We start from the raw sequence: 27,312 nt of genomic DNA, 5'->3' as shown, positions 1-27,312 counted from the left end.
TTGGGCAAGCAATTTGGACAGCCCCTGGGCCTGCCCGCTGGCTGCTGCTGGTTGAGCCACCGCCACCCCACTCCCCATCCCCAGCAGTAGTTTGAGTGTGGGAGGGGACTCAGGGCTGGGGAAGGGGGTTGGGGTGCGGGGTGGCACTTACCTCAGGAAAGCGGCCGGCATGTCCCTGCAGCTCCTAGGCAGAGGGGCCAGAGGACTTTGTGCGCTGCCCCTGCCTGCAGGCACCGCTCCCACAGCTCTCATTAGCTGTGATTCCCGGCCAATGGGAGCTGCGGAGCTGGCGTTCGTGGCAGGGGCAGCGTACGGAGCACCCTGGCCTTCCCTCCCCCTAGGAGCTGCAGGGACATGCTGACCACTTCCAGGGAGCCATGCAGAGTCTGGTAGGGAGCCTGCCAGCACCTCCAGGTCACCCCGCCCTCCCAACCCAAGTTTTAGTTAGGGGTATATAGTACAAGTCATGGACAGGTCACAGGCCATGCATTTTTGTTTACAGTCCATGACTTTTACTAAAAATACTCGTGACTAAAACGTAGCTTTACTTATTGGTCCTGAAAAGGTTTGTTCTGGGATGTTGAAGTGCTTCTAGCCCTGGCAGTCTACAAAGTATTGGAGCTCAAAGAGTGGGTGACACTTACTAAAATATTTAAAAAACTGAATTCTGTATGAAATTTATTGGATCTCCCACCCCCTATACGTTCCCCAAAAAAGGAAAAGGAAGTTAATATTTCTCCTTCCACTGTGGTCTCATCTGCCAACTAATCTTGAGAGATTATTTGAATACCATGCTACTAGATGACCTCTCAAGATCCCTTCCAGTCCTACGATTCTATGTTTCTATGATTTCATAAATCATTCCTGTTTCCTAACTTAAAAATGAGCAACAGTGAGGAAAATACTGAATTTCTGCACTTTCCTCTTCAGTCCAGCTTCTTCCTTAATACACCTCTACCCCGATATAACGCTGTCCTTGGGAGCCAAAAAATCTCACTGCGTTATAGGTTCGCGGTATATCGAACTTGATTTGATCCCCGGAGCACGTAGCCCCACCCCCCCAGAGCGCTGCTTTACCGTGTTATATCCAAATTCATGTTATATCGGGTCGCATTATATCGGGGTAGAGGTGTATTTCCTTAATATTTGATGGGATGCTCTGAAGAATAGGGTAGAAGAAGCTAATATGATATTACTTAATGCTAACTCAAGAAACTGATATTCCAAAATTAACTTATCCTGCCAGTGCTTCATGGAGCCATGCAGAAAGGACTTTCTAACTTATGGCCCAAGACTTCAGAGACTAGCATTCCTCATGCTAGTTACATGGCTACCGAAAAAGAAACTATGGGAGTAAGAAGCATCAAGTGATGAGCCCCTATATTCATTTCTAGAACGTATAATAAAGATGATGCGGGACAAAATTATTTTAGCATAAATACAAAAGTATATACCCAGCAAAAATAATTTTTTACAAATTTTATCAGAAAATTTAACTTAAATGGATCCTGAGATACTAAGTCAACAGATCTGGCCTGTATAAATGATGCACATTTCATATGAAGTAGTTCCAAAAACCCATGCTATCAGCCACCAGCAAAGAACAATCAGGATTACATATGCTCTTTCCCTGATCTTCCAAATATCTACAGGAACAGAGTAGTAGATGTGCATGCAGCCACATTGATTTCAATGGGAATGCACAGGGGTATCAGAGTAGAAGCTGTCCCAGCTATATCGCTGCGGTATCCAGATTGAGGATGGAAGACCAAAAGATTGCTATGTCAGCTAGCCTATGACTTCTAGACTTCTCCACTTGGATCCTCACATTGGCCCTATGGGTAAACTAATCATTGGTTGAATGGCCCAGATTTCTCTTCACATTGGAGGAGCTGAACAAATCCAGGCCATTCTGCCTTTTGCTTCCCATCAGGGCCACCATTGTGACAGAATGGCATATTAGAAATATTATTGGCATTGTTGTCACCCTGTTTTCACTCTTTCACTGCTACATTGTCACTGGACATTATTATGTTATCTAAATAATCTATCCACTTACAAGAAAGGACTGTTAGATTATGTGCTACTTTTTTTTTGGGGGGGGGGGGGGGAGATTATTCTTTTTCCTCCCAACATTGCAATAACTACACACACTTTCCCTTTTTATTGTGCATACTCCTAGCTATTCCTAAAACCCCCTTTTCATTTGCCTTAGCTATGTATGGCCTGTAGAGAATAAGATGAATCTTTGCTTAAAGGTTGCTTAAAATAAATCTTTGCTTCCTGGTGCAAACAAGCTCCTCATTCTACCTTATTTATTTATGTATGTTACTGTTGGAACCTTGTACGTCACTGCATGTGTTTCTTGCAGACACCTTTGCAGAGGTAAGAGATATATTCTACACAAAGCTACAGAAAAAGTTTGACACACCTTGCCTTTCTCCTGCACATAACTACTTCTCTTGAACTAAGTATATCTGATGTAACAAATGTCTGTCTACACATTTAAGAATACAGCTTTTGCACCAATTCACTTATATTGAGACAGAGTTGAACTTTCAACTAAAATTATTCTCTCCCCTTTGATCCCAATTCATGAAAAACCATTTTGCTAGCAACAGACTGCAGGCATCTCATTAAACATAGCTGTTGAATTAACATAACATCTACACAATCTTAAGTGTGTTTTTACTCTGAAAATCAACCGTGTAAAAATGTACCTTGTTACTCAACTGATCTGCACATGTGTACTCAGAGTTCTGTCTGCTTTTATTGATTAAAATAAGTTTTTAACTGTTTTTTAATTCTATTACTCCTACAAAGCCAGAACTGCCGTGGGAAACCAAACTGGATTGATTTTATTGCAATATAAGCACCAGCCAAGAATCTTTAATGTTGGTGACACACGGAACCAAGAGGTCCTCAAAGGTTTTCCAATTCCAGGTGGAGTTTGCAGGGCGAGCAGTCAGAAAAGCAGTTTAACAGTTGTTGTAAGACATACACAGAACACCGAATGCCATTTTTACAAGGTATCTTAATAGAAGAACCATTCTAACAACTTCAGAATTTAGTGAGCTATCACTGACTGCTTGAATTGCAAACTGAATTTTTGTAATTGAGTCTGACAAGACTTTCCCAAGTCTGATGTATATTACTTCATACTCAGGATTCTCTAAACTAATTCAACTGCTCTTCAGAACTAATATATGGAATTAAGGAAACAGAATGATACAATAAGTATCAGATCACATTCTTCCCAAGTCTGTCAGGAGGAATATTTTGTAACCTAAGAACTATGAAAATTATTACTAGTAACTTCATAAAGACCACTGGAGCCATAACCAGAACGTTAAAACTATTAGATTTATGTACCAATAGAACCATTTCTAAGAATGGCCTATCAACTGCACTTACTGGGATATGCATTCCAAAGGTAGATAGGTCAACTAGCATCAATGGCTCTGAAGAAAAACCGTGAGATTATCATTCTCCCATTTTTCTTCCAGGAAAAGATGATAATGAAGCACTGTCCAAGTCCACAAATATGATATTATTTATCTTACTGCCCAATTATTCATTATTTTGGTAAATGGGTAGGTAATAAACTACTTTGGCAAGATGTATAAATCCCAAAGAATAAACCATGAACCACTACTTGTAAGGCCCACTTGCCTTTGGTAGTTGGTTGTATAAAACAAAATTCCAGTAGAATACTGAAAAATAGGTTATGAAGGTACATTAGGTTAACCATAGGGTTTAAGAGCCACTATATGCTTTGAGTGACAGGAAAAAAATTGAGAGAGAAAATGCTCATGAGGAAAGTTTAGAGTGATGATAAAAAGAGGAACAAAGTCTCTAGTGGGAAGACGGTAAAACGTGTTGAAATGAGTTTGTCATGTTGAGTGATTGGAGCACTGCAAGTAAGGGCAAAAACAGGACCAAGTACAATCCCGACATAGTGGGTACAACCACTAAAATCAATGGGAATGGCATATGATTAGACTAGTGCTGAATCTTGCTGTGCGAAACTAAAATAAATGTTGCACTAACAGCAAGGTATGCCAGAGGGCCAAATAAGTCCCACTCTGAGCTTTACTTGAATTAAGAGGTCGGATTGCTGACTTCAATTATATAATCAGTTTTATGTTTGGCATATTTAAGATGCACAGACTTAAGGTTTTCGGTTAATACTATATATAGTTATTTCAATTTGCCCTTTAAATTAGATTTAGACAAGGAAGGATTGACTGGCAGTAAACACTGATTTCACCGTACACTCACAAACCAGCAAATAAAAAAAATGTCCATCAATAATAATCAAAATTTACAGGAAGCAAAATAAGAAAAATGCTGGTTAGGAACTTGAGTTTGATTTATGGATATGTACTTTGTATATTTTGACAAGTGTTGTTGGCAATTTGTGTTTTAACGGTTATAAACCATTAACTTTTGATTTCAACATCTACTGTTAAAGAATTATTGCCTGACCACCATCCCCCATAATTTCCCACAACTGAAAATTTAAATAGATAAAAATTAAAAATGCTTAAAACCCATAATTTTGCACAACTATGAAAATTTAATAGATAAAATTCAAAAATATTTAAAAACAAACTGATATTTGTCAAAATTATAAAAAATAAAAAAGTGAGTTCTGCCAAGCCTAATTATATTTAATAAAACTTTAATATCCTACTGAACATAGGATTAATTATCCTCCTATAAAGAGTACTGAAGATCTGTTTTAACCAACAGGTGAGAGAGGGGTATTACAGCTACTCTACCTTCTTATTTCCATTCCTTTCTGCAATTGAGACAGACCCATGACTGTGAAAAGCTCTTAGACAAACCAATGCTGGAGTCAGAGAAAATATGTACAGAGCAGAAGATTGAGGGAAAACAGAGCTGGCTTAAGGACAAGAAAAGGATGTTGCCATGTGGAGATTTACACCCCATTAAAGCTTTGCAATGGATAGGCTGGTCCTCTATCCTTCACCAGCAGCCCAGAGGTTGGGACCAGAAATAATTCATTACTCAGGCCTGGTCTATACTAACCCCCCAATTCGAACTAAGGTACGCAACTTCAGCTACGTGAATAACGTAGCTGAAGTCGATGTACCTTAGTTCGAACTTACCGCGGTCCAGACGCGGCAGACAGGCTCCCCGGTCGACTCCGCATACTCCTCGCGCCGAGCAGGATTACTGGAGTCGACGGCGAGCACTTCTGGGTTCCATTTATCACGTTTAGACAAGACGCGATAAATCGAACCCAGAAGTTCGATTGCCTGCCGCCGAACCAGCGTGTAAGTATAGACAAGCCCTTAGATCCTCCTTTCCAGCAACAGAGGAACATGCTCAGCATACCCACCAACCCTCGAGGCCAGGTTCTTATTTAAACTACTCCTCATTTCATGGTTGCTAAACCAGTATTTGTTTTTCAATCCAGTATTTCTAATGCTGGATAACACTAAAAAACAAAAATGCTCAGAAGGGATTTTCAAGTTTTGTGTTAGAGAACTTGGAATATAAAAACTCATTTTCTCTACTGCTTTAGTTCTTCACAAAAGAGCTGCTGACACTAAAATGGTTACTCAAGTTAACAACTGCTTCCTTTAAACTGGTCTTCTAGGTCTTGCCAGAACGCATGTCTAGTGCACGTATTTAAAGACTAGGATTTAGCCAAACCTCCCGGTGTTGAGGTCAGATTTGAATCAGAAAAAAAACAAAAGATGTGTGTAGAATAGGGATTTTATCTTTACTAGACAAGTTGAGTTCAATAGACTTTGTCAAAATTGTTCTGGGGAAACCAATGGGATATCTGGAGCTTCAACCAGCTATTCTAACAAAACAAACCCCTCTCACTTTTCTGTGGAAAGCACAGCACCTGTACATTTACCTGTGTTATTTGTGCATTAAAATTTTTTTATATCTATGAATTTTCCTATAGTGTACTGTTGCTAGAACGCTCCCACTCCTTACTGCAGTACACCCATATAGTAAGTACCAAATTAATAAGCTTCCTCTCCTTAGAGCCAAAATAAAAAATGTTTTCCCAGGGATGTTCTTTCCTCCTGCTTTGGATGGATTCAATGTCTTGGTTACTTTTTAAACAATGCTGGGTCCATGGGCAGGATGAAACAGGAAATTTGCTGGAAACTACTTCTCGGAGTAGATTAAAAAACATGACCAAAAAAAAAAGAAAAGAAAAGAAAAAAGAAAGACAGTTATCTATTTCGTAACTGGTGTTCTGTGAGATGTGTTGGTCATGTCCATTCCATTGCATGTGCTCACCACATGCACCAGTGCCAGAAGTTTTTCCCTCAATAGTGGGGACCGGCTCTGGCACCTATTGGGGTGGTGCCCATATGGCGCAGTATAAGGGGCACCACCGCCTCCCCCTCCACCCTCACTTCCTTCTTGCTGGAAACTCCAACAGTGGGGAAGGAGGATGGGTCATGGAATGGACATGAGCAACACATTTCAAAGAACACCAGTTATGAACCAGGTAACTGTCTTTTCTTCTTCGAGTGCTTGCTCATGTCCATTCCATTGTCAGTGACTCCCAAGCAGTGCCACCAGAGATGGGTAGGAGTTCACGGATTTGTCGATTGCAACACAGCTGTGCCAAATCCAGTGTCATCTCTATGTTACTGGGTAATGGTGTAAAGTGTCATGAACATGTGTACTGATGACCACGTAGCGGCCCTGCAGATGTCCTGGGTGGGGAAGTGTGCTAGGAAGGCCACCGAGGGCGATTGTGCCCTGGTCGAGTGGGTCTTTAGTATAGATGGTGACTCAGTCCGTGCCAACTCATAACAGGTCAAGATGCACTATGTGATCCGGTTAGAGATCCTCTGCGAGGACACTAGTAAACCTTTCATCCTGTCCACTGTCGCAATGAAGAGTTGGGTCAACTTGCGGAAGGCCTTGGTGCACCCCAAGTAGAAGGCCAGGGCATGCCAGACATCCAAGGTGTGGAGCCACCTCTCCTCCACAGTTGAGTGCGGCTTTGGACAGACAACTGGGAGAAAGATATCCTAGTTAACATGGAAGCGAGACGCCATCTTAGACCGGAACGCCGGGTGGGGTCACAGCTGGACCTTGTCCTTGTAGAACACTATGTACAGGGGTTCCAAAGTGAGGGTTTTAATCTCGGAGCCCCGCCTCGGTAATGGCTACAAGAAAAAGTTACCTTCCATGACAGAGGAGCAAGAGACCAGTGGCTCAAAGGGAAGCCCTGTGAGCCTTGAGAAGACAAGGTTGAGGTACAATTGCGGAATTGGGTCCCAGACCGGTGGGAAGAGCGACCCTAATCCTTTCAAGAACCGGACGGACACGTCGTATGAGAACACCAATTTACCCTGGACCTGCTCGTGGAAAACCGATATGGCTGCCAAGTGCACCTTGATGGAGGCAAGTGTGAGGCCTTGCTGCTTAAGGTGGAGCAGGTAATCGAGGATGGATTGCACGGGCAACTGTGTCGTGGAGATGCCACGCACCTCAGTCCAGCAGGAGAACCGCCTCTAGTTTGCCAAGTAAGTTGCCATGGTGGAAGGTTTTCTGTTTTCCAAGAGGACCTGCTGTACCTGGCTGGAGCAGGCCCTTTCCTCCAGGTTCAGCCACTCAGCAACCAAGCCGTGAGGTGGAGAGACGGAAGGTTTGGGTGCAGGAGCAGACTGTGGTCTTGCAAGAGGAAATCCGGATGGCTGGGAAGCGGCCATGAGGGAGCCATGGCCAGGTCCATGAGCATGCCGAACCAGTGCCGGCGAGGCCACACCAAGGCAAACACAATGACTCCCCCGCCTCGTCTCTTTTGACTTTTGCTAGGACTCTGCTGACCAACGGAATTGGCAGGAATGCGTACATTAGATCCCCATCCTATGACAGAAGGAAGACATCAGAGAGGGAGTTCCTGCCTAAGCCCTAAAGAGAGCAGAATTGCTGGCACTTCCTCTTCTGCATGGTGGCGAACAGGTCCACTCAGGGAGCTCCCCACCATCAAAAAAGGATCTGGACAACCTCTGGCTCGAGGGACCACTTGTAGGGAGAGAAGGACCTGCTGAGGCAATCTGCCAGTGCATTCCGGACGCCAGGGAGGTGCAATGCCTTGAGATGGATGTCGTGCTGGATGCAAAAGACCCACAAACGAAGCGCTTCCTGATAGCTGATGAGCTGGGGGCCATCTCTTGCCTGTTGATGTAAAACATTGAGGCCGTGTTGTCCGTGAGAACCTCCACACTTAGACCAGAAAGGTATGACAGAAAGACCCCGCAAGCTAGGAGGATTGCTCTCTGCTCTCTGACGTGTCCCTGGAGCGGTGCCAGACACTAGGTCGATCCCAATACTGGTGCTGCCCTCTGCTCCCTGACGTTTATGTGCAATGGCAGCTCCTCTGGAGACCACGTCCCTTGCGTTCACAACATGCCGAGACGTGCTCCCAGCTGAGATTGGAGGCATCCAATATCAGAGATACCAAGGGTCGAGGACTCTCGAACAGAAGTCCTTCCAGGACTGTCCTCGGATCGGACACCACTGGGAGGTCAGTACTTTCGGTGGAATCGTGACGACCTTGTCCAAATGAAGTCTGGATGGGATGTAGACTGTTGACAGCCACCGCCGGAGGGTTTGCAGCCTGAGCCCCGCATGGCGAATTACATAAGTGCACGCCGCTATGTTGCCCAACAGCCTGAGACAGACCCAGGCCATGGTTAGGGGATATACAGAGACTCTGGCAATGAGACTCGCCATCGTCTTGAACCTGTTTTGAGGCAGAAATGCTCTGGCATGGGTGGAGTCACGGGCGGTTCCGATGAATTCTATCCTTTGAGCCACGATTAACATAGATTTTTCCTTGTTTATCAACAGGCCCAGGACGCAGCATGAGATCTGCAGTACCGAGATGTCATGCTGGACTTGAGACCTGGAGTGGCCCCGATAAGCCAGGCATCGAGGTACGGGTAAACCTGGATACCTCGACACCTAACGTAGGCTACCACCACTATGCATTCAGTAAACACCCTCGGAGCTGTAGCCAGGCCAAACAGGAACTGGCAGTGAGCGGGGCCGACCATGAAACCCAGGAATTGCCTGTGTCCTTGGAATATCGATATATGGAAGTAAACGTCTTTCAAATCGAGGGTGGCATACCAGTCTCCCGGATCCAGCGCAGAAATGAGAGAGGCCAGGGAGACCATGCAGAACTTCAACTTCTTGAGATATTTGTTGAGGTCTCTCAGATCCAGAATAGGTCTCAGACCCCCTTTGGCTTTGGAGATCAGAAAGTATGAGGAGTAGAATCCCTTGCTCCTGTACTCCTGAGAGACTTCCTCCACAGCCCCCACTTGCAGAAGGCTCTGAATCTCCTGGGCAAGCAGTTGCTCATGAGAAGGGTCCCTGAAGAGGGACGAGGAAGGGGGGGTGGGAGGGAAGGACAGAAAGAAACTGGAAGTTATAATCCTGTTCCACGGTGTTGAGGACCCAGCGGTCCCAAGTTATAGAAGCCCATACAGGGATGAAAGGAGACAAGCAGTTGGAGAAACGCAAGAAAGCAGGATCCAGGAAACAGGCTAGTAGGTCGCCCTCGGGCACACCCTCAAAATGCCTGCTTACTACCCAGATGGTTGTGGGTGGAGGTAGACTGTGCAGAGGATGCTGGCTGGTGACCTTACAGACATCTGTAGCCTTTATCCTTTTTACGGGCAAGCTCCGACCTGGGTTGGCTCCCAGAGCTCTGGAGATGCTGTGGCGTGGGGTGTACTGGCCCAGGGTCTGTAAGGTCGCCCAGGAGTCCTTCAGCCCATGCAGTTTTGTGTCTGTTCAGCAAACAGAGCTTGGCCATCAAACGGGAAGTCCTGTATTGACTGTTGGACTTCCGTCAACAGGCCCAAGTGCAGCCAGGAGGCCCTCCTCATCAAGATGGCCGAGGCCATGGTTCTGGTCGCAGAGTCTGCCACATCTGAGGCCGCCTGAAGGGCCGCTCTGGCTACCGCTTTGCCCTCTTCAATGATCACGTGGAACTCCTTCTTGGGGTCCTCAGGCAGCGAATCCCCGAACTTGGCCACTGACTGCCACATGTTGAAATTGTAGCAGCCTGGTGGTTGGCCACTTGCAGCTGCAGACTCAAGGAAGAATAAATTTTCCTCCCAAATAAATTGAGCCTCTTCAAGTCTTTATGCTTGGGGGTCGCTGCAGGTTGGCCCTGCCTTTCCCGTTCATTAATGGCCGAGACCACCAGGAAGCTTGGAGCAGGGTGCGTATGAAGGTATTCATATCCCTTAGCAGGCACAACAATACTTTCGCTCCACCCTTTTGGAGATGGGGCAGTGACGAGGGAGTCTGCCATAAGGACTTGGTGATCTTTGCCACTCCCTCGTGTAAGGGCAACGCCACCCTGGCTGGGGCTGCTGAGGACATCAGATAGTAAGCTTTAGTAGCTCCTGATGGGCCCTAGCATCATTCTTTGGGACTGGATGAGGGAGCCCTATAATTGTCTCAACAGGCAAGAATGAGAAGGAAGCAGGCACCGGAGGAACTGCCGCCTCCACAGGCTGCTCGACTGGTTCCTCCATCGGAGCTGGATGGATCTGTGGGGGTCTCCTCCCCAGAGCCCTCTGCATCCAGGGTTGGACAAGAGACAGTGGCTGATAGCTTGTCCGAGGCCCCCGAGGCCGACCTGAGCCCATGTGAGGGCTGTGGGAACCCCCAAGGGTTCCAGGGGTACCATGGTACAACCCGGTGGAACAGGCTGCGCCGCCAGTAGCGTAGGTACCCCTGGTGCAGGAGGGCCCTGGCCCGCTGGTATAGACTCCTGCTTGGTACCAGAGTCCAAAGAGGAGGAACCGCTTCTGGGAGACCAGGATGGTGCCAACTGTTCACCCCGGTCATGATGGTACTGATCCCAGCGCTGTGATGTGGATCTGTCCGAGGGTGACAAGTCCCCAAGCCGAGCTCCTGAAGACCGATGGCGTTCAGCGGATCGTGAACAGCGACCCAGCGATCTACACCTCGTGCTTCTTCAGCGGTGCTGGTCTGCGGAGCAGGAGCAAGTCGACCATCGAGGTGGGGATTGCTGACCTGATGGCGACCCGTAACAGTGCTCTGGCAACTGGCAACGAGGCTGCTGGGACCGTTGTCATGTCCCTGGAGCGGTGCCAGACATTAGGTCGATCCCAATACTGGTGCTGCAGGGATGGATGCACCTCCATGGTCCTGCACCAAGTCACCAGCGATCTGCGTCTCAAGCCTGGTGAAGGTGCCCCGAATCCGGAGACCAGTGGGGGCTCTGACGGGTCTGCCTCCCCATGACCGAGGTCTGGCAGCTCTGCACGGGCGACTGCTGGTGGGACACTTCCTAAGGAGGGGAGCGGTGCAACACAGATGGGGGCTGCTGGAAAGGTCCCAGGGCACGTTTGCCCTTAGAATGGGACACCACCCTGGCCGGTGTGGGCAGCAGGGGTAAGACTAATATGTCCTGCGCTGCCTGCAGGGCCTCAGGCATTAATGGCATGTCCAGGTGCTGGACGCCCACGTCACTGTCTGGGGTGACAGGTGCGTCTTGGGATGGGCTAACCCATTCGACCTGAGCCGGGGCCCAACTCCTGCTCAGAGGTGAGGAGCTGCCCTTCTCGGGTCTTTTCTTCCCTCCGACCCTCTCCTTCCCTTTACGGGATGTAGGAGATCGTCCCCTCCCAGCCTTTCTTTGCCTTCTGGACAGTGCCGGGGACAGGGATCAGCATCGGCCCGAAAATGGCACTGGTGGAGCGCTCCGTACCAACGCAGTGGTACTGGGAGCAGAGTCCGATCTGGACAGCTCCGGTGACAGTGTCAGCGCAGATTCCATCAGGAGCGCCCGGAGACATATGTTTCACTCCTTTTTTGGTCCAAGGTTTGATCCCTTTACAGATAAGGCACTTGTTGCTGATATGGGTCTTGCCCAGGCACCTCAGTTACTGTGACGATCGCTGATGGGTATATATATTTTTTTTTTAAAAACAGCGATCGCAGGGTTTGAAGCCTGTGGACCGGGGCATACCCCATCCCTAGGCTGAGTCCCATCCAAGACTAACTAACTAACTACACTAAAGGAAACTAATAACTTAACTATTTACAGGGAAAGGTTCGTATCAACGGATTGAGAAAGAGGCGGTTTGCCAAACCAAGATGATGTTCCAGCACCGTCACTGGCGGTAAGAAGGAACTGAGGATAGGGGAAGCCAGCGACGCCCCTTATACTGAGCCATATTTGGCACCACTCCAGAGGGCCCCAGAGCCAGTCCCCTACGGATACCACTCAAAGAAGAATAAAATTCAATTTTAATTGGATTTTGAGTGTTTAAATAAATTTTTCTTTAGACATAAACCTGTTTAAAATTAAATTTGAAATTATGAGAACCCATATTAAGGCCTCAACTTATTATAATCATTTAAATAAAAATATGCTACATCAACAAGCCTTCAAATTTTAATGAGTTAAAGACAGGAGACAGAAGTTGATAAAGTACAGTTTGGAACTTAAGAGAAACAGTCAAAAACAGAGTCCCATTTAATTACATTACATGAAGGCAGACAACTAAATATTGACAAATTTTGTAAGTGCTTAAATACAAAAGCAAGAAGTGTATATACTAAAAACGATGAACATGAGTGCATGGTATTACATGAGGATATCGATATAACAGGCATCACAGAAACTTCCTGATAAATCAATGGGAAACAAAATATATAGGAATGACAGAGTAGATCGCATTATTGAGGGAGTGGCACTATATGCCAAAGAAAGCATAGAGTCAACTATAGTAAAAATCTTTAAATGAATCAATCTGTACTACAGAATCTCTATGGATAGAAATTCCATGCTTGAATAATAAGACTACAGCAGTAGGAATATACTACCGACCTCCTAACCAGAATGCTGATCAGACCTTAGACCATCCCAAGCTTTGCTGCACATTGGGCTACCCACGTTTGCCATCCTTGCCTGTCAACTGCCCTTCTCTCCAAATCTTCCCATTTCATGTTGAGGTGCTTGATGTTGTTTAGAACTGTACGTTTCCATGTTATTTGCAGTCTTCCGGTCTTTCTTCTTGTGTTTTCTGGCTTCCATTCAAGGGCAGTATTTGGTAAGCGTTCTTTTTCCATTCTCAGCACATCCCAGCCACTGTCGTCTTCTTTTGTAGATTTGTGAGAGGGTGCCCTGTTTATTGACTTCTTCATTCGTCTTCCTATCTCTATATGTTATTCCCAATATTCTTCTCAGACATTTGTGATTAAATGCATCCAGGCTTTGCATATATTTCTTGGTAAGTTGCCATGTCTCACTGCTGTATGTTGTGATGGCGATAACTGCTTTGTACACGTTCAGTTCTGCCTTGAGGGAGATGTTTTTGAGTTCCCATATGTTTTTGAGTCTTCCAAATGCAATGTTTGCCTTCCCAATTCTTATTATTTCCTCGAAAGTAGTACCGTCTTCGCTGATGGTAGTTCCAAGATACGTAAAATTGTCCGCCTTCCCTAGTTTCTCTTCCTCAATTTTGATTTCTATCCCTATAGTCCCCATTAACATGACTTTACATTTCTTTGCATTGCATCTCAAACCTATCTTCTCCATTACTTCTTTTACTTAGTTTGTGCATTTTTGTAGTCCGTTGTCATCTTCATTGATAAGAGCAATGTCATCAGCAAAGTCTAGATCAAATAGGCTAGAACTGTTCAGTTTTAGGCCATATGTATCACTGTCACATTATTTTAATCTTTTTTTTTTTCAAAATGGAAAAAATGGATTGAATGCTGATAGGGATGGTAAAATGCTCAGGGAGATTAGAGAGGCTACCAGAAAACGTAATGATAATGGGGGATTTCAACTATCCCCATACTGACTGGGTACATGTCACCTCAGGACAGGATGCAGAGATAAAATTTCTAGATACCATAAATGACTGCTTCTTGAAACAGATAGTCCTGGAACCTACCAGAGGAAAGGCAATTCTTGATTTAATACTAAGTGGAGCACAGGATCTGGTCCAAGTGGCAAACCGCTCAGTAACAGCAACCATAAGGTAATTACATTTAACATCCTGGTTGGGGGGGGGGGGGGGAAACCTAAGGAAACCCCATCATAGCAGCATTTAACTTCAAAACAGGGAACTACACAAAAATGAGGAAGCTAATTAAACAGAAATTAAAAGAAACAGTCACAAGAGTGAAATGCCTGCAAACTGCACTGAAACTATTTAAAAACACCATAATAGAGGCTCAAATTAAATGTGTGTATACACACACACACAAGCCCTAAAACAAGTCAGAGAACCAAAAAAATGCCACCATGGCTAAACAACTGAGTAAAAAAGACAGATAGAGGCAAAAATAAATCCTTTAAAAATTGGAAGTCAAATCCAACTGAGGAAAACAGAAAGGAGAATAAAGTCTGGAAGTCAAGTTTAAAAGTTTATTAGAGGGCAGGCCAAAAAAGAATCTGAAGAGCAACTAGAAGGCACTAAACCTAACACCAAAAAAATGTTTAAGAACATCACAGGAGTGCCATTTCAGATTGGGGGGAGGGGGGCACAACTTTAACCATGATTCCAGTGGCTATTTAGGCACTTGAAAACTCTAGTTTTGCAGATAATGGGGGGGAAGGGGAGGGGAGAGAGAGAAAGAGAGACCAACAATTGTAACTCAAAGGAGGGCTCAGCTCAAAAAGTTTGAAAACTGCTCAGCATGCAGGCAGGGGGTAGCTAGAGTCTGTGTGCAAGCAGGGGGAGTAGCTCAGGGTGCAGGCAGCGGGGTAGCGAGGGGTTGTGTGCAGAGAGGGGTATAGCTCAAGGAGCAAGAAGGGAGGGGGTAGCTAGTGGCTGTGTGCTGTGGTGGGGGTGTAGCTCAGGGTGCAGAGAGGGGATGTGTCTGAGGGGGTGCTTGCTGGGGGGCCCACCCGTGCACTCAGTCCCTAGCTGGCAAAGTGGGGGCAGCTCCAATCCTTGTGGCTGTGTGTGCACCGGAGCAGGCCATGCCATCCTACACAGTCACCATGGCCACCGGCACCCAGCGGTTCCCGGGCACAGAGAACTACACCAACCTGAGCCTGGAGGACACGGCAGCCATTACCCAGCTCATCACCCCCATTCCAAACATTCCTCCCTTGGGGAGGGAGCAGGGCCAAATGGAAGGCAGAAATTTGGGTGCCCCTCCCCACATATCACTTCTATTCTGCTACGTATCCATTTCGGGGGGCACTGTCTCCCCTTATATCCCTTCAATCTCCCCCAATGCAAGGGGGAAGGCAGTGCTACCCCTGCCCTATCTAAATGGTGCTGCCCCCGGTACATCAGAAGCAGGAAGTCTGCCAAATAATGAGAGGGACCAATGGATGATCAGGGTGCTAAAAGCGCACTCAAAGGCCTGGTCCACACTAACCCCCCACTTCGGACTAAGGTAATAACGTAGCTGAATTCGAAGTACCTTAGTCCGAACTTACCGTGGGTCCAGACGCGGCAGGCAGGCTCCCCTGTCGATGCCGCGTACTCCTCTCGCTGAGCTGGAGTACCGGCGTCGACGGCAAGCACTTCCGGGATCGATTTATCGCATCTAGACAAGATGCGATAATTCGATCCCAGAAGATCGATCGCTTACATCCGGACCAGGAAGTAAGTATAGACGTACCTAAAGAAAACAAGGCCATTGCACAAAAGCTAAATGAATTCTTTGCATCTGTCGTCACTGCAGAGGATGTGAGGGAAATTGCCACACCTCAAAGGAATAGCTCAGGTGACAAATCCGAGGAACTGTTCCAGACTGAGGCGTCAAAAGATGTGGTTTTGGAACAAATTGATAAATTAAACAGTAATAAGTCACCAGGTCCAGATGGTTTTCACCCAACAGTTCTGAAGGAACTCAAATATGAAACTGCATGTAAGCTATCACTTAAATCAGCCTCCGTACCAGAGGACTGGAGGATAGCTCACATAACATCAATTTTTAAAAAGGCTCCAGAGGTAACCTTGGCAATTGCCAACCAGTAAGCCTAACTTCAGTACCAGGCAAACTGGTTGAAACTATAGTAAAGAACAGAATTATCAGACACACACAGATAAACACAATTTGTTGGGGAAGAGTCAACAAGTGTTCTGTAAACAGAAACCATAGCTCACCAATCTACTAGCATTCTTTGAGGGGGTCAACAAGCATGTGAACAAGGGTGATCCAGTGGATGTAGTGAACTTGGACTTTCAGAAAGTCTTTGACAAGGTCCCTCACCAAAGACTCTTAAGCAAAGCATGCAGTCATAGGATAAGAGGGAATGACCTCTTAAGGATCAATAACTAGTGAAAAGATAGGACACAAAAGGTCAGAATAAATGGTCAGTTTTCTCAAAGGAAAGAGGTAAATAATGGGGTCCCCTAAGCATCTGTAGTAGGACCTCTGCTGTTCAAAACATTCATAAATCATCTGGAAAAGGGGTAAATAGTGAGGTGGCACACTTTGCAGAAGATACTGAACTACTTAAGATAGTTCAATCCAAAACTGACAAAAAATGCCAATGGAATCTCAAAAAACTGGGCAACCAAATGGCAGATAAAATTCAATGTTGATAAATGCAAAGTAATGCACACTGGAAAAATGAATCCTAATTATACATTCAAACTGATGGGATCTAAATTAGCTATTACCACTCAAGAAAGATCTTGGAGTCACTGTGAATAGTTGTCTAAAAGAATCTCCCCAATGAACAGTGGCAGTCAAAAAAAGCTAATAATATTAGGAACCATTAGGTAAAGGCTACATAAGAAAATATAATGCCACCACAGAAATCTGTAGTACACCCACACCTTGAATACTGTGTCCAGTTCTGGTTGCCCCATCTCAAAAATGATACATTAGAATTGGAACAGGTACAGAGAAGTGCAACAAAAAATGATTAGGGCTATGCAACAGCTTCCATACGAGGACAGATTAAAGAGACTGGGACTGTTCATCTCAGAAAAGAGACGACTAAGGGGGGACATGATAGAGGTCTATAAAATCATGAATGGTGTGGAGAAAGTGAATAGGGAAGTGTTATTTACCCCTTCACATAACACAAGAACCAGTAGTCACCAATGAAATTAATAGACAAGTTTAAAACAAACATAAGAATGTATTTCAAACAGCACACAGTTAACCTGTGCAATTCATTGCAAGGGAATGTTATGAAGGCAAAATATAATTGGGTTCAAAAAAGAATTAAATTCATGGAGGTCAGGTGCATCAATGGTTATTAGCCAAGATGGTCAGGGATGCAATCCCATGCTCCAGATGTCCCAAAACCTCTGACTGCCAAAAGCTGGGACAGGACAACTGCCCTGTTCTGTTCCCTCCCTCAAAGCATCTGGCACTGACCACTGTCGGAAGACAGGATAGTGGGTTAGGTGGATGATGGACTGACCCACCATGGCCATTCTTATGTTCTTAAAAGGTGCTGAATTATTAAGTAACACAAAGTAAGGGGGAAAACAGTCAACTCAAACATTCTAAATACACCCTACCCCGATATAACGCTGTCCTTAGGAGCCAAAAAATCTTACCACGTTATAGGTGAAACCGCGTTATAACCAACTTGCTTTGATCTGCCGGAGTGCATAGCCCCGCCTCCCCGGAGCGCTGCTTTACCGCGTTATATCCGAATTCATGTTATATTGGGTCGCGTTATATCGGGGTAGAGGTGTATGTCACAATGTCATATACTGCATTATCTATATCAGAGGTTCTCAAACTGTGATACGAGGACCACCAGTGGCCTGCAAGCTCCATGCAGGTGGTCCGTGGATAGTTCCCTCTAAGGTGCGCACCTGGGCGGCCACACATGAGAGAATGATGGGCCACCCACCCAATTAGTGGCGCCACGCAGGCATGGCTCCACTAATTAGGTGCCCTAACCCTAGAGAAGACACACGTAAGGTGAGGTGGTGACCTTGGGGGGGTATAGAGGGTAGATGGGAGGGGGCAGTGGGGTGAGAAGAAAAGATGGGAGGAATTTGGGACGTGAAGGGCTGCAGTGGCCAGAGAAAGAGGTGACTTTCCCCAGCTCCAGGGCTGCGGCTGCCAGGGAGAGACGCCCCCCCCCCCCCCCCCCCCCCCATCCCAGCCCCAGCTCGGGCCTGCCGCAGCAGGAGAGAGAGGGCACATCCATCGCATTAGAAAGGTGAAACTACTGATATTAAAATATGAGTTGTGTGCTTTTATTTGTAGAACAAAAAAAACGTTAATTATTAGTAATTTTTTTTTATATAGCACTTTTATCCAAAGTGCTTTACAACAGTTAGCTAATGGTATAAACAACATTTGGAAAGATCATTAAGTGGTCTGCCGAGACCCTCAGCAATTTTCAAGTGGTCCGCGAAAAAAAAAAAGTTTGAGAACCACGCATCTATATCATTATTAGTCCTTGCAATGGTGAAATTCTGGTATTTATATTATTTACAGTCTAAGAACGTTCAGTTTCTGTTGTGCAGAAAAGCTGTTGCATTAACAACTTTTGGTTTCAGTTTAACTAGCAACTGCCGAGAAAATATTTTCTTCATTTGGGCTAGTTCATTCAAAGCTGAGAAACTGAGTTGAAAAAGCAGGAAAGCTTGTTTTCCTCTTCCAGTCTATGAATAAAAACCAGGTGGGAGAAGATGAGATCTAATTCTAAAAAAACTTAAGGACATGGAGCTAGATTTTCAAAAGTATTTAGGCACCGAAAGGTGCAGTTAGATGCCAAGTGGAATTTTTCAAAAGCACCCAACTGCATCTTTAGGTGCCTAAATACCTTTGAAAATCTGGCCCACAGAGACCAGAAGCAATCTGTCTATTCACGAACTACAGTTAATACTTCCCTTAATTAATCAGTTATTTAAATGCAAAACATGTTTTGATAAGCTTACATAAGAAAAAATATCCAACACATTTAAAGTAGTCTTATTTAACTAATAAAAGCAATTTTCAATGCTGTTTTTGTACATTTTAAATTGAACTGAATTCCCATCTACACACAACTTAACACAAATACCAAGAATAACTGTTATTCACCATTTTCTAACAATTAAAAAAAGGAAAAAATTAAGGATCTGAATAAATCTATGTTAAATTATATGAATCCTTAAATAAGCATGTATAAATATAATGTATCCTCCTGGTTAACAGAAAGTACCAAATTTAATGTATGGGCTATATATGGTGTTCCATCAACATGTTTTTATACTTATACAAACCAATGAAAATGAATCTTTCTTTAGGAAAATAACTAAAAAGTAAATCCAAAACAAGATTAACATCAATTATTTAAATCAGCAAGCAAGAAATCTTGATTTAAATCATGATTAAAATAAGTGTTAAATCAATCCACCCTTCTGCTGCTTAATATATAAGGCCTGAAAACCTATTTGAGAGAGCTCCCCATTTCAGTCCAAGAAGAGCTATTGAAGACATCTGGTAGAACTTGCTTCCCAGATTTATTTTTGTTTTGTTCTGTCCCCACCTCCCATGTCCTTCCCCTCAGCAGGTTCCAAAAAGAGAGATTTTTTTCTGTTTTAAATTTAGTTTCCCTCAAGAAAAAATTAAATTTAAACAAGTCTCTTTCCATTCATGTCATCATCATAAAATCAATGTCAAAATTGCTCTTATGTTGCTTTTATCTGGAGAGTTTGCAATGGAGGAAGAGGAGACTAATTTGATTTCTTAAAGTAAGAGGAATCCAACAACTCATTAAAAAACTCGAAATATTTTTAACTCAGTGTTAAACCTGAAGAGGTGCTGGGTAAGTTTTCACTCACTGCCGACATACCTATTTTCACTGAGCTACTATCCTTATGGAAAGGGGAACTATGGCAGGATTGCATGGATAGAAGCTCAAATGTGAGATTTCTGCTCACTGCTATATCCTTTCTACAACAGGAAGAGACTGAGACGCAATGAGTTCCCTCCTAAATCATGTACATCTCTTTACCTCCAGGAGGGTAGTGAAGACAAAACAACTGTCCCTCGTTACAGGCTAAAGGCTAATGAAACACTTCCTCAGTGACAGAGTGAGAACTTCAAGGTAATCATGGAAGAACAAAGAAGAGGAAGCAAAAAATATCTTTCTAGACTTCTGTTATTCTGCCATTTTGCAGCCCAACAGAGAGAACGTGTGCATGCTCCATGCTATAGCACAAAGCAAATCTGGACAAAACTAAGAAATAAGCAAATGGGACTAAACAGTTGAAGCAGAGAAACAATATTCCCTGCTACAAGGCCCTACACTAAAAAAATCTCTTCAAAGAAAAGAATTCTGGCAAGCAGCCTATACTATTGTATTTTCCAGAAGTGGAGGCAGACCATAGTGTCTTGAGTTCAAATAAGTCATTAACATGATAGGCTATCCTATCTGCAGCTTATTACTACTTCATTTTTGCAACCATGTTATCAGCTAGCCAAATACTGTTTGCTTGTTTTCATAATTTTGAAATATTTTATTCAAATTCATACCTCAAAGCTCAAATAAAACAAATAAGCTTCAAAACAGGATTCATAATATTTGGACCCACATTGTACATCCTGTCATGTTTAAAACAGGATAGCTGACCATCCTAACAGAAGTAATGGTAGGCACAACGTACACAGAACATAAGAGAGTAAATACAAATACACTGTTACCCAACTATCACACCCATAAACAATTTCTGCTGAATTTACAAATGTTGCACTAGCAATGTCATACTTTTCAGTGTGATAACGAAATTGACTTACCTATACTAGGTGGGCTGCCATAGTTTATTGGTGACTCTGGAGGCCTTCCACAATGTAATGCAGCAAGAGCAGATCCCTTCCACACAACATGTTTGCAACCTGTTTACAAAAAATTACAAACACATGAAAATATAGCATGAAATAGTGAAACTGAAGTCTTTAAGCCCCCTTGTGAATTTTCATACTTTTATTTGTGCGAAGCAAAGACTGTCTTCCAGCTCCTAATAAGGTTTGCACTCCAGGGACACTCTGAGGAATTTCCTGCTCTAGAAGTGGTCCTAGTCGATGGCATATTTGCAGCAAGTGATCAGGTGCCAAGTGTCTATAATACTTCACCTATTATGTGACAGGGAAAAAAAAAAAGTGACAAAGGTGAAGTCAATCATTTTTGAAATATTACTATTTTAGTCCTCATTTTCTTGTCAAGTTTGTTACCAAAATTCTTAATAGAAATGAGCAAACTAAAAAGTTTCACTTTAAACAAATGATCAAAACAGATAAAAACCTTTAAGATGGTAAATTTGCTTCAGCTGATCCTAATTAATTTCCTCTGTTCAAAGTACACCTCTACCCCGATATAACGCAACCCGATATAACACGAATTTGGATATAACGGTAAAGCAGCATCCCGGGGGGTGGGGGAGCAGCGGGACTGCGTGCTCCGGCGGATCAAAGCAAGTTCAATATAACATGGTTTCACCGATAACGTGGTAAGATTTTTTGGCTCCTGAGGACAGCATTATATCGGGGTAGAGGTGTATACAAACTGTATTATAAGCACAGTTCATGTTTACTATTTTGTAACTTACATGAATGACCGAAAGCATAAAGCAGCTCTTAAATCATTACAGGTAATAGAAAAATGCAAAGAATTTGTCCAATCTCATGTTTAAATATGCTTCTGATCAATTTAAATTACTCTGCAACAAAATGAGAAAATAGTATTGTAAGATATCCTGATACTTATACAGTTCTTAGAAAAGTCATTCTATACTCAAAGAGTAAGTGCTGCAATTTTTGAGATGATTGACTGTATTTTTCATACATAAAAGAGAGAGCCAACCTCAATGTTAAGTGTAAAAAAACCAACTCAACCTTAACTATGCAGGCATGACTAGTATCTCCATAATTTAAACTTTTAAATATAACTTTCATGAGTCAAAAAAGTTTGAGTCAAATAAATTTTTAAAACCCTATTACACACTATTTATTCAAAGAAATCCATGCCTTTGGTGAAATAAGGTTGATTTGGAGATCACTTATACTTCTTGTTAACTGTAAGGCACTGGCATCAAAGCAGATTGCTAACATCGATCACATATGCTTTATGACAGCTGTTTGATTTTAATATCAAACCAGTTTAAAACTGGATTTTGTTCAGAAAAAGCAAATCAAAGTCCTTATCTATTCTTTTGAACATCCTAGATTACAGGTCAGATTGGTCTTTTCAGTGCTACAGGATCAACTTCAAAATACACTTATGTAAGTGACCACAATTAAATCCCATTACAAACTGTTAATCCTGCTATTAACAAATAATGTCTTCCAATACATAAGCTACTGCTAGCTTAAAGCATCTGAAAAATCAAGAAAAATTTCACAATTTTATTTCCTTCATATATACATTCTAAGAGTACCTAGTGTATACTGGTTTATTCCTTGTTTCAATACTAATCCTGCATCATGGTTTTTATATTTATTTTGTGACAAAAAATCATCCTAGATTATCTCACAATGAAAGCTTGTGATGTTTTGTTATACTGTAACTGCAGAAGGCCATGACTGACATTTTAAGGAGGTTGAACATTGCTCATATTCCTACACTGTACCCAATTAGAAGGAACATAGCTTATTCTTCAAATGTTCTACTGTCTTGCCGACATGCTGTTATCATACTTTGCGTTGCAGTCATTTATTAACATACGAGTGCTGAACTATAAAACAGACCCTGGAAAAGCCTTATTTACACTAGAATTATTTTTTCACCATCTTAAGCTTCTGATGGAGGAAGGAATTTTTCTTTTGTTGTTCTCATTTGAGTCATCTGTCACACATTTATAAAAACCCTTGTGAATGACTTAAATTCTGACTAGATTTGAGGTGAGATATGACTTACAACATGCAATTTAAAAATCCATATTTAAAAGTTAGACAAGTAGCTATATAAAGCACAATAAAGCACTGCATAGATTCATCTCAAATTAATTTTTTAAAGTACAAATGACTTCAGACACACACAGTTAGTGTCAACAGGACAGCAAAAACACCAGAGAACTCAAGGACTTCCTTGCCATGATTCATTATTCTAACACACACACACACACACACACACACTCTTTAATTCTTAAAAAAAAAAAAGTGTTCTGAGACATCTCTGAACTTGTTTCAATAGAAAGGGTAACAGAACTCAAAGAAAATTATATTTTTGGGTGCTTTTTAAATGCTACACATCCTTGCCTATGAGCAACATTTAGAGATGGGTGCAGCTGGTTCTAGCTATGGATCCTAATCTTGTTTCCTTCTTTTAGTCCCTTTTCTCCCCTTCCAGGGACTGTAAATAAATAATACCCACTGTGCAGCTGTATTTGAGATCAAATACTTTCCATTGGCGATGAAAGTCAAATCTGAACCTATGTCTCCAGAGAAGAAATACTAATACAGTATACTAAATTACCGATTAGCCAACTCCCATCAGAATACAGTTTGTTTAAAAGTATTATTTTACTCAGTTAAGCACCCGGGCACTCCTTAACTTCAACAGCCTGAATAAAAAAAAAAAAAAAAAAAACTATAAAGGAGATAGAAGATTGAAGCTTGGAGTCCAAGGTCAGCCTTGAAACATACCTAAGCTCCAGTCATCTCCGTTGTGTGATTTTTGTCATGTAACTGTATCTGTTTTATAAACCACTATAAACAAAAACAAGGTCTATACATGTTTGATTCTAAAAGTGACATTTCAGAAGTACTTTAGAAAATGAAGACTATTTGTATTAATCTTGGCTCTAGTCACTTCAAGGTGGTGCTGTACATTCTGCAAATACACCTCATGTCCACCATGCAAATTCCCTTTTACTCTAAATCCCAGACCTCTTTTGTGCAAAGACAGTTAATCATGCCAAATTAGGTTGCAGTTTTGTGCTGCAGATAGATGTCAGCTAAGGAATAATCATTTGTATTTGTTAAAATACTGTTTTGGTAACCTAGTTCTCAGACAAACTAGTGTAATATTAGACAACTAAGTCAGAAGTCTCCTAAAACCGGGGTTCTCAACCTGTTTCTCTCGGAGGCACCCCTCAACATGCTATACAAACTCCAGAGCCCAGCAGGAGCGGACAGGGGCCTCGTGGCAGGGGCCTGGACATAAGCCTAGTTTGACTTCTTTAGGGGGAGGGGGGAGAAGAACAGGGACCAGCAGGGCTCGAGCCACCTCCGTATGGCAGGGTCCAGGGAGGGAGGGCCACCTCCACCCCCAATTCACCCCAGCAGACCACCCAGCCTGTCTGGGTGGAGGAGGGGTGGAGGCGCAATCAAAAATTATAACTCAAAGGTGAGGAGCTTAGCTCAAAAAGTTTGAAAACAGCTTAGGGTGCAGGGAGGGTGGTAGCTGGGCTGTGTGCTGGCAGGGGGGTGGCTAGGGGCTGTGTGTGGGCAGGAAGGTAGCTGGGGCTGTGTGCAGGCGGCGGGTAGCTAGAGCTGAGTGTAGGCAGGAAGGTAGCTCAGGGTGCAGGGAGGGGGTAGCTAGGACTGTGTGCAGGCATGGGACAGGTCAGAGTGCAGGGAGGGGCAAAACTGGGGCTGTGTGCAGGCAGGGGGGTAGCTCAGGGTATAGGGAGAGGGGTATTAGGGGCTGTGTGCTGGGAGGGCTCCCCTGTGGTCCCTGTTCCCAGAGGTGTCTGCCAGCCACGGAGCTGGGTCTCCCCACCCAGGCAGCTCCTACCAGCTGCCTCTGTGGGAGCAAAGGGGGCTGCAAGCTGAGGAGGAGCTTCAACCCAGGGCACCAGCAGGAGACGAGGGAACGCTGCCGCTGCCTGCTCCATGGCACCAGCCACAGCAGCAGCTGCCCTGCACTGCCCAGTTCCAGCTTCCCGCCTCCAACCTGGGCAGGGAGCAGGGAGAGGAGATGAGGGAGAGGAAGGTATGGAGCTGCCTCCTGGGACTGCTGTGCTCTTGCGCTGCAGTTTGGGAGGTTGGAGGGGGCAACACCCTCCATGTCCCCAACTCTGCCCATGGGCTCAGGGCTTCTGCCCCAAAAGGAGCACCAGGGCTCGGGGCTTCAGCCCCACGCAGGGGCGGGAGGGGGAGGAGCCCACGCCAGGCATCAGGGCTTCAGCCCCGTGGGGGGCACTAGGGCTTGGACTCTGTTTCAGCCATGGGGCCCACGGCCAACCTTGAAAGGGCTTGCAGACCCCCAGTTGAGAACCGCTGTTCTAAAAGATCTTAAAGGGACACTGTTTATTTTAACTTTTTCAAATTGTCTAGAGTTTATTAAAATTAGTTTGAAGCCCTAAATGTGCCAATGAGTTCCTCTGTGAATTTCTGCAGTTTTACAATCACCTTTTTTTGTCCCTTATAGTTGAATGCAAGATCTACATAAACAGCAGAAACTATTTAAATGGGAAAACAGCAAAATGGACCACACACTAATGCTGTCAAATGTACAAGATAAACATTCTCTTTCATATTTATTTCAATTATAATATTAGTGTTATTTATAACAAGACAAATGTGATTTGTAAATTGGCATCCTTTTAAAATATGAAGAATTTAAATCATATTTGGACTACTTTTTCCTTCTCATCTTATAAAAGAATGGAAGTGGGAGTTCCTGTAACCACTTCCTTTCCCCTCAGGTGTAAGCTTATAATTACAGGAATTAGTATTACTTAGGAAGAGTAGCTGAAGGAACAAAATTTGTAGTGGGAGCATATATTGGGACTCTTTGCTTTGCAAATTGGGAAAAGGAGTAGAAAAATGCAACCAAAGAGACTGGATGTGGGGGGGGGGGGTCTTACACAGACTGCTGGGTTAGGGGAGTAAAGGAGTCAAACGCAAAGAAGTAGGTGGATCAGAAAGTGAAAACCATGGAAGGGAGGTCAGAGATGGAAGCAAGAGGTTGAGTTGTCTTCTAAGAGAAAGAGGTTTATGGAGTGGGAGTCTTAAAAAAAAAAAAAAAAAAAAAAAAAGGGTGACTGTGCAGAAGACAGCAAGAAAATGAAGAGTATTAAATGAAGTATGGGAGCAGTAAAAGAGGAATTTAAGGGACCAATTCTTTGTGAAGACTAAGTGAGTGTAACTAGTAAGGAGGGGAAGTTGGATGGAGTCAGCCAGATTACCCATATGGGAAGTGAAGTCATTCACTGTAAGGGTACAGAATAAACATCAGGAAGAATGAGCAGTTGGATGACAGCTACAGAAAGGGAGAGAAAAGTCTATGAGGTGGCCTGCTGAAGGAAAAGGTATGCAAAGAGGGAAACAAAAAGCTGACAGCAACAAAAACAGGTGCAAAGAGGAACCTGGTAAAACTGCTCTCAGGGCAGACAGAAGTGAGAAGAAAAACCACCACACTAAAGAAGAGGGTAGCTGTAAGAAGCCAAGTCTGAAACAAGTTACAGCAAGACAAGGAGGTAAAGAGATAGGAAGACAGAATCTTGTCTCTATCCTGATGTCTGACAGAGCAGAGGGGAAAAGGGGAAAGACAAAACAAGGGATGAAAATTTAGACATGCAACACAATATGGCTCTAAAAAGAAAGCATTGCACGATTCAGTATTTGGCATCATGATTTCAACATAAAATACACGTAGTCTACAAATAATCTGGGTGGGCATGGAGGGTTCCCGCCAGGCCTACAAATGCTATCTAGATTATGAGATTCTAGCTGGACTCCTTCCTTCTTGCATATCACCACAAGAATAAGAGGGTCTTGCAAGTCATCTTGGATGGTCAGTGATACCTCTGTGCACCTCGACTGTTTTCAAAGGAACTGCACAGATGTAAGTGATGTAACTAGATTAATGAAGAACGAGAAATAGAGTACAGTGCTCTCACTCTTACCTGTGTTGGCTCTGCCAAACTAGTAGAAGTAGAGAGCATGTTTTGTTTTGTTTAAACACCAAACTAAGCAGACTCTAAAAACACAAACAGGAATCAGAGGTGTTAAGTAATAAGAGCTATTTTGTGCCAGTTTTCAGACCATAACCATAAAATAATATTTTCTAGAAACAAAGAAAATTCCATTGTCAGCTCTATATTTACCAATAACTATCTAGTACCAACAGTGGACATATACAAAATGCAGCTACACAGATATTCAAATGTCCAGGACTCTAATATGAAGTTATTATAAACCCATCCTCCAAAGCAATACTGTACTAAAACATTTTCCAAAATACTGGATTATTTATTTCTATGCTAACAGTGACCTGGGCTAACTACAATTATATCATCAAGAACTTCATTCTTTCTGTGATGATCTAGTAGACTGAATTTCCTCAGAAAACTGTTTTTTTTTTAAATCCGTTACCTATATTTCAAAGTCTGTAATACTCAATCGAGCCAACTTTAGCCACCTTTA

The 27,312-nt window shown here is 43.5% G+C and overlaps 1 protein-coding gene across 2 annotated transcripts in view; it reads right to left on the bottom strand.

Annotated features, from left to right (window-relative positions):
- The window catches only part of PHIP (pleckstrin homology domain interacting protein), a 339,129-nt gene that overhangs the window by 303,546 nt on the left and 8,271 nt on the right, over positions 1–27,312 (bottom strand). For both annotated transcript variants that reach the window (XM_034766155.1, XM_034766156.1), the window contains exons 5-6: positions 20,925–21,075; positions 20,740–20,838 (exon numbers count right to left, since the gene is read on the bottom strand). In XM_034766155.1, the coding sequence (XP_034622046.1) occupies positions 20,740–20,838; positions 20,925–21,075 (250 nt within the window). The remainder of the gene's footprint in view (positions 1–20,739; positions 20,839–20,924; positions 21,076–27,312) is intronic.

Source organism: Trachemys scripta, chromosome 3 (assembly GCF_013100865.1).
Source record: "Trachemys scripta elegans isolate TJP31775 chromosome 3, CAS_Tse_1.0, whole genome shotgun sequence".
Classification (NCBI taxonomy): Eukaryota; Metazoa; Chordata; order Testudines; family Emydidae; genus Trachemys; species Trachemys scripta.
The sequence above is the reverse complement of the archived record's forward strand: the minus strand, read 5'-3'. Positions and strand labels throughout refer to the sequence as shown.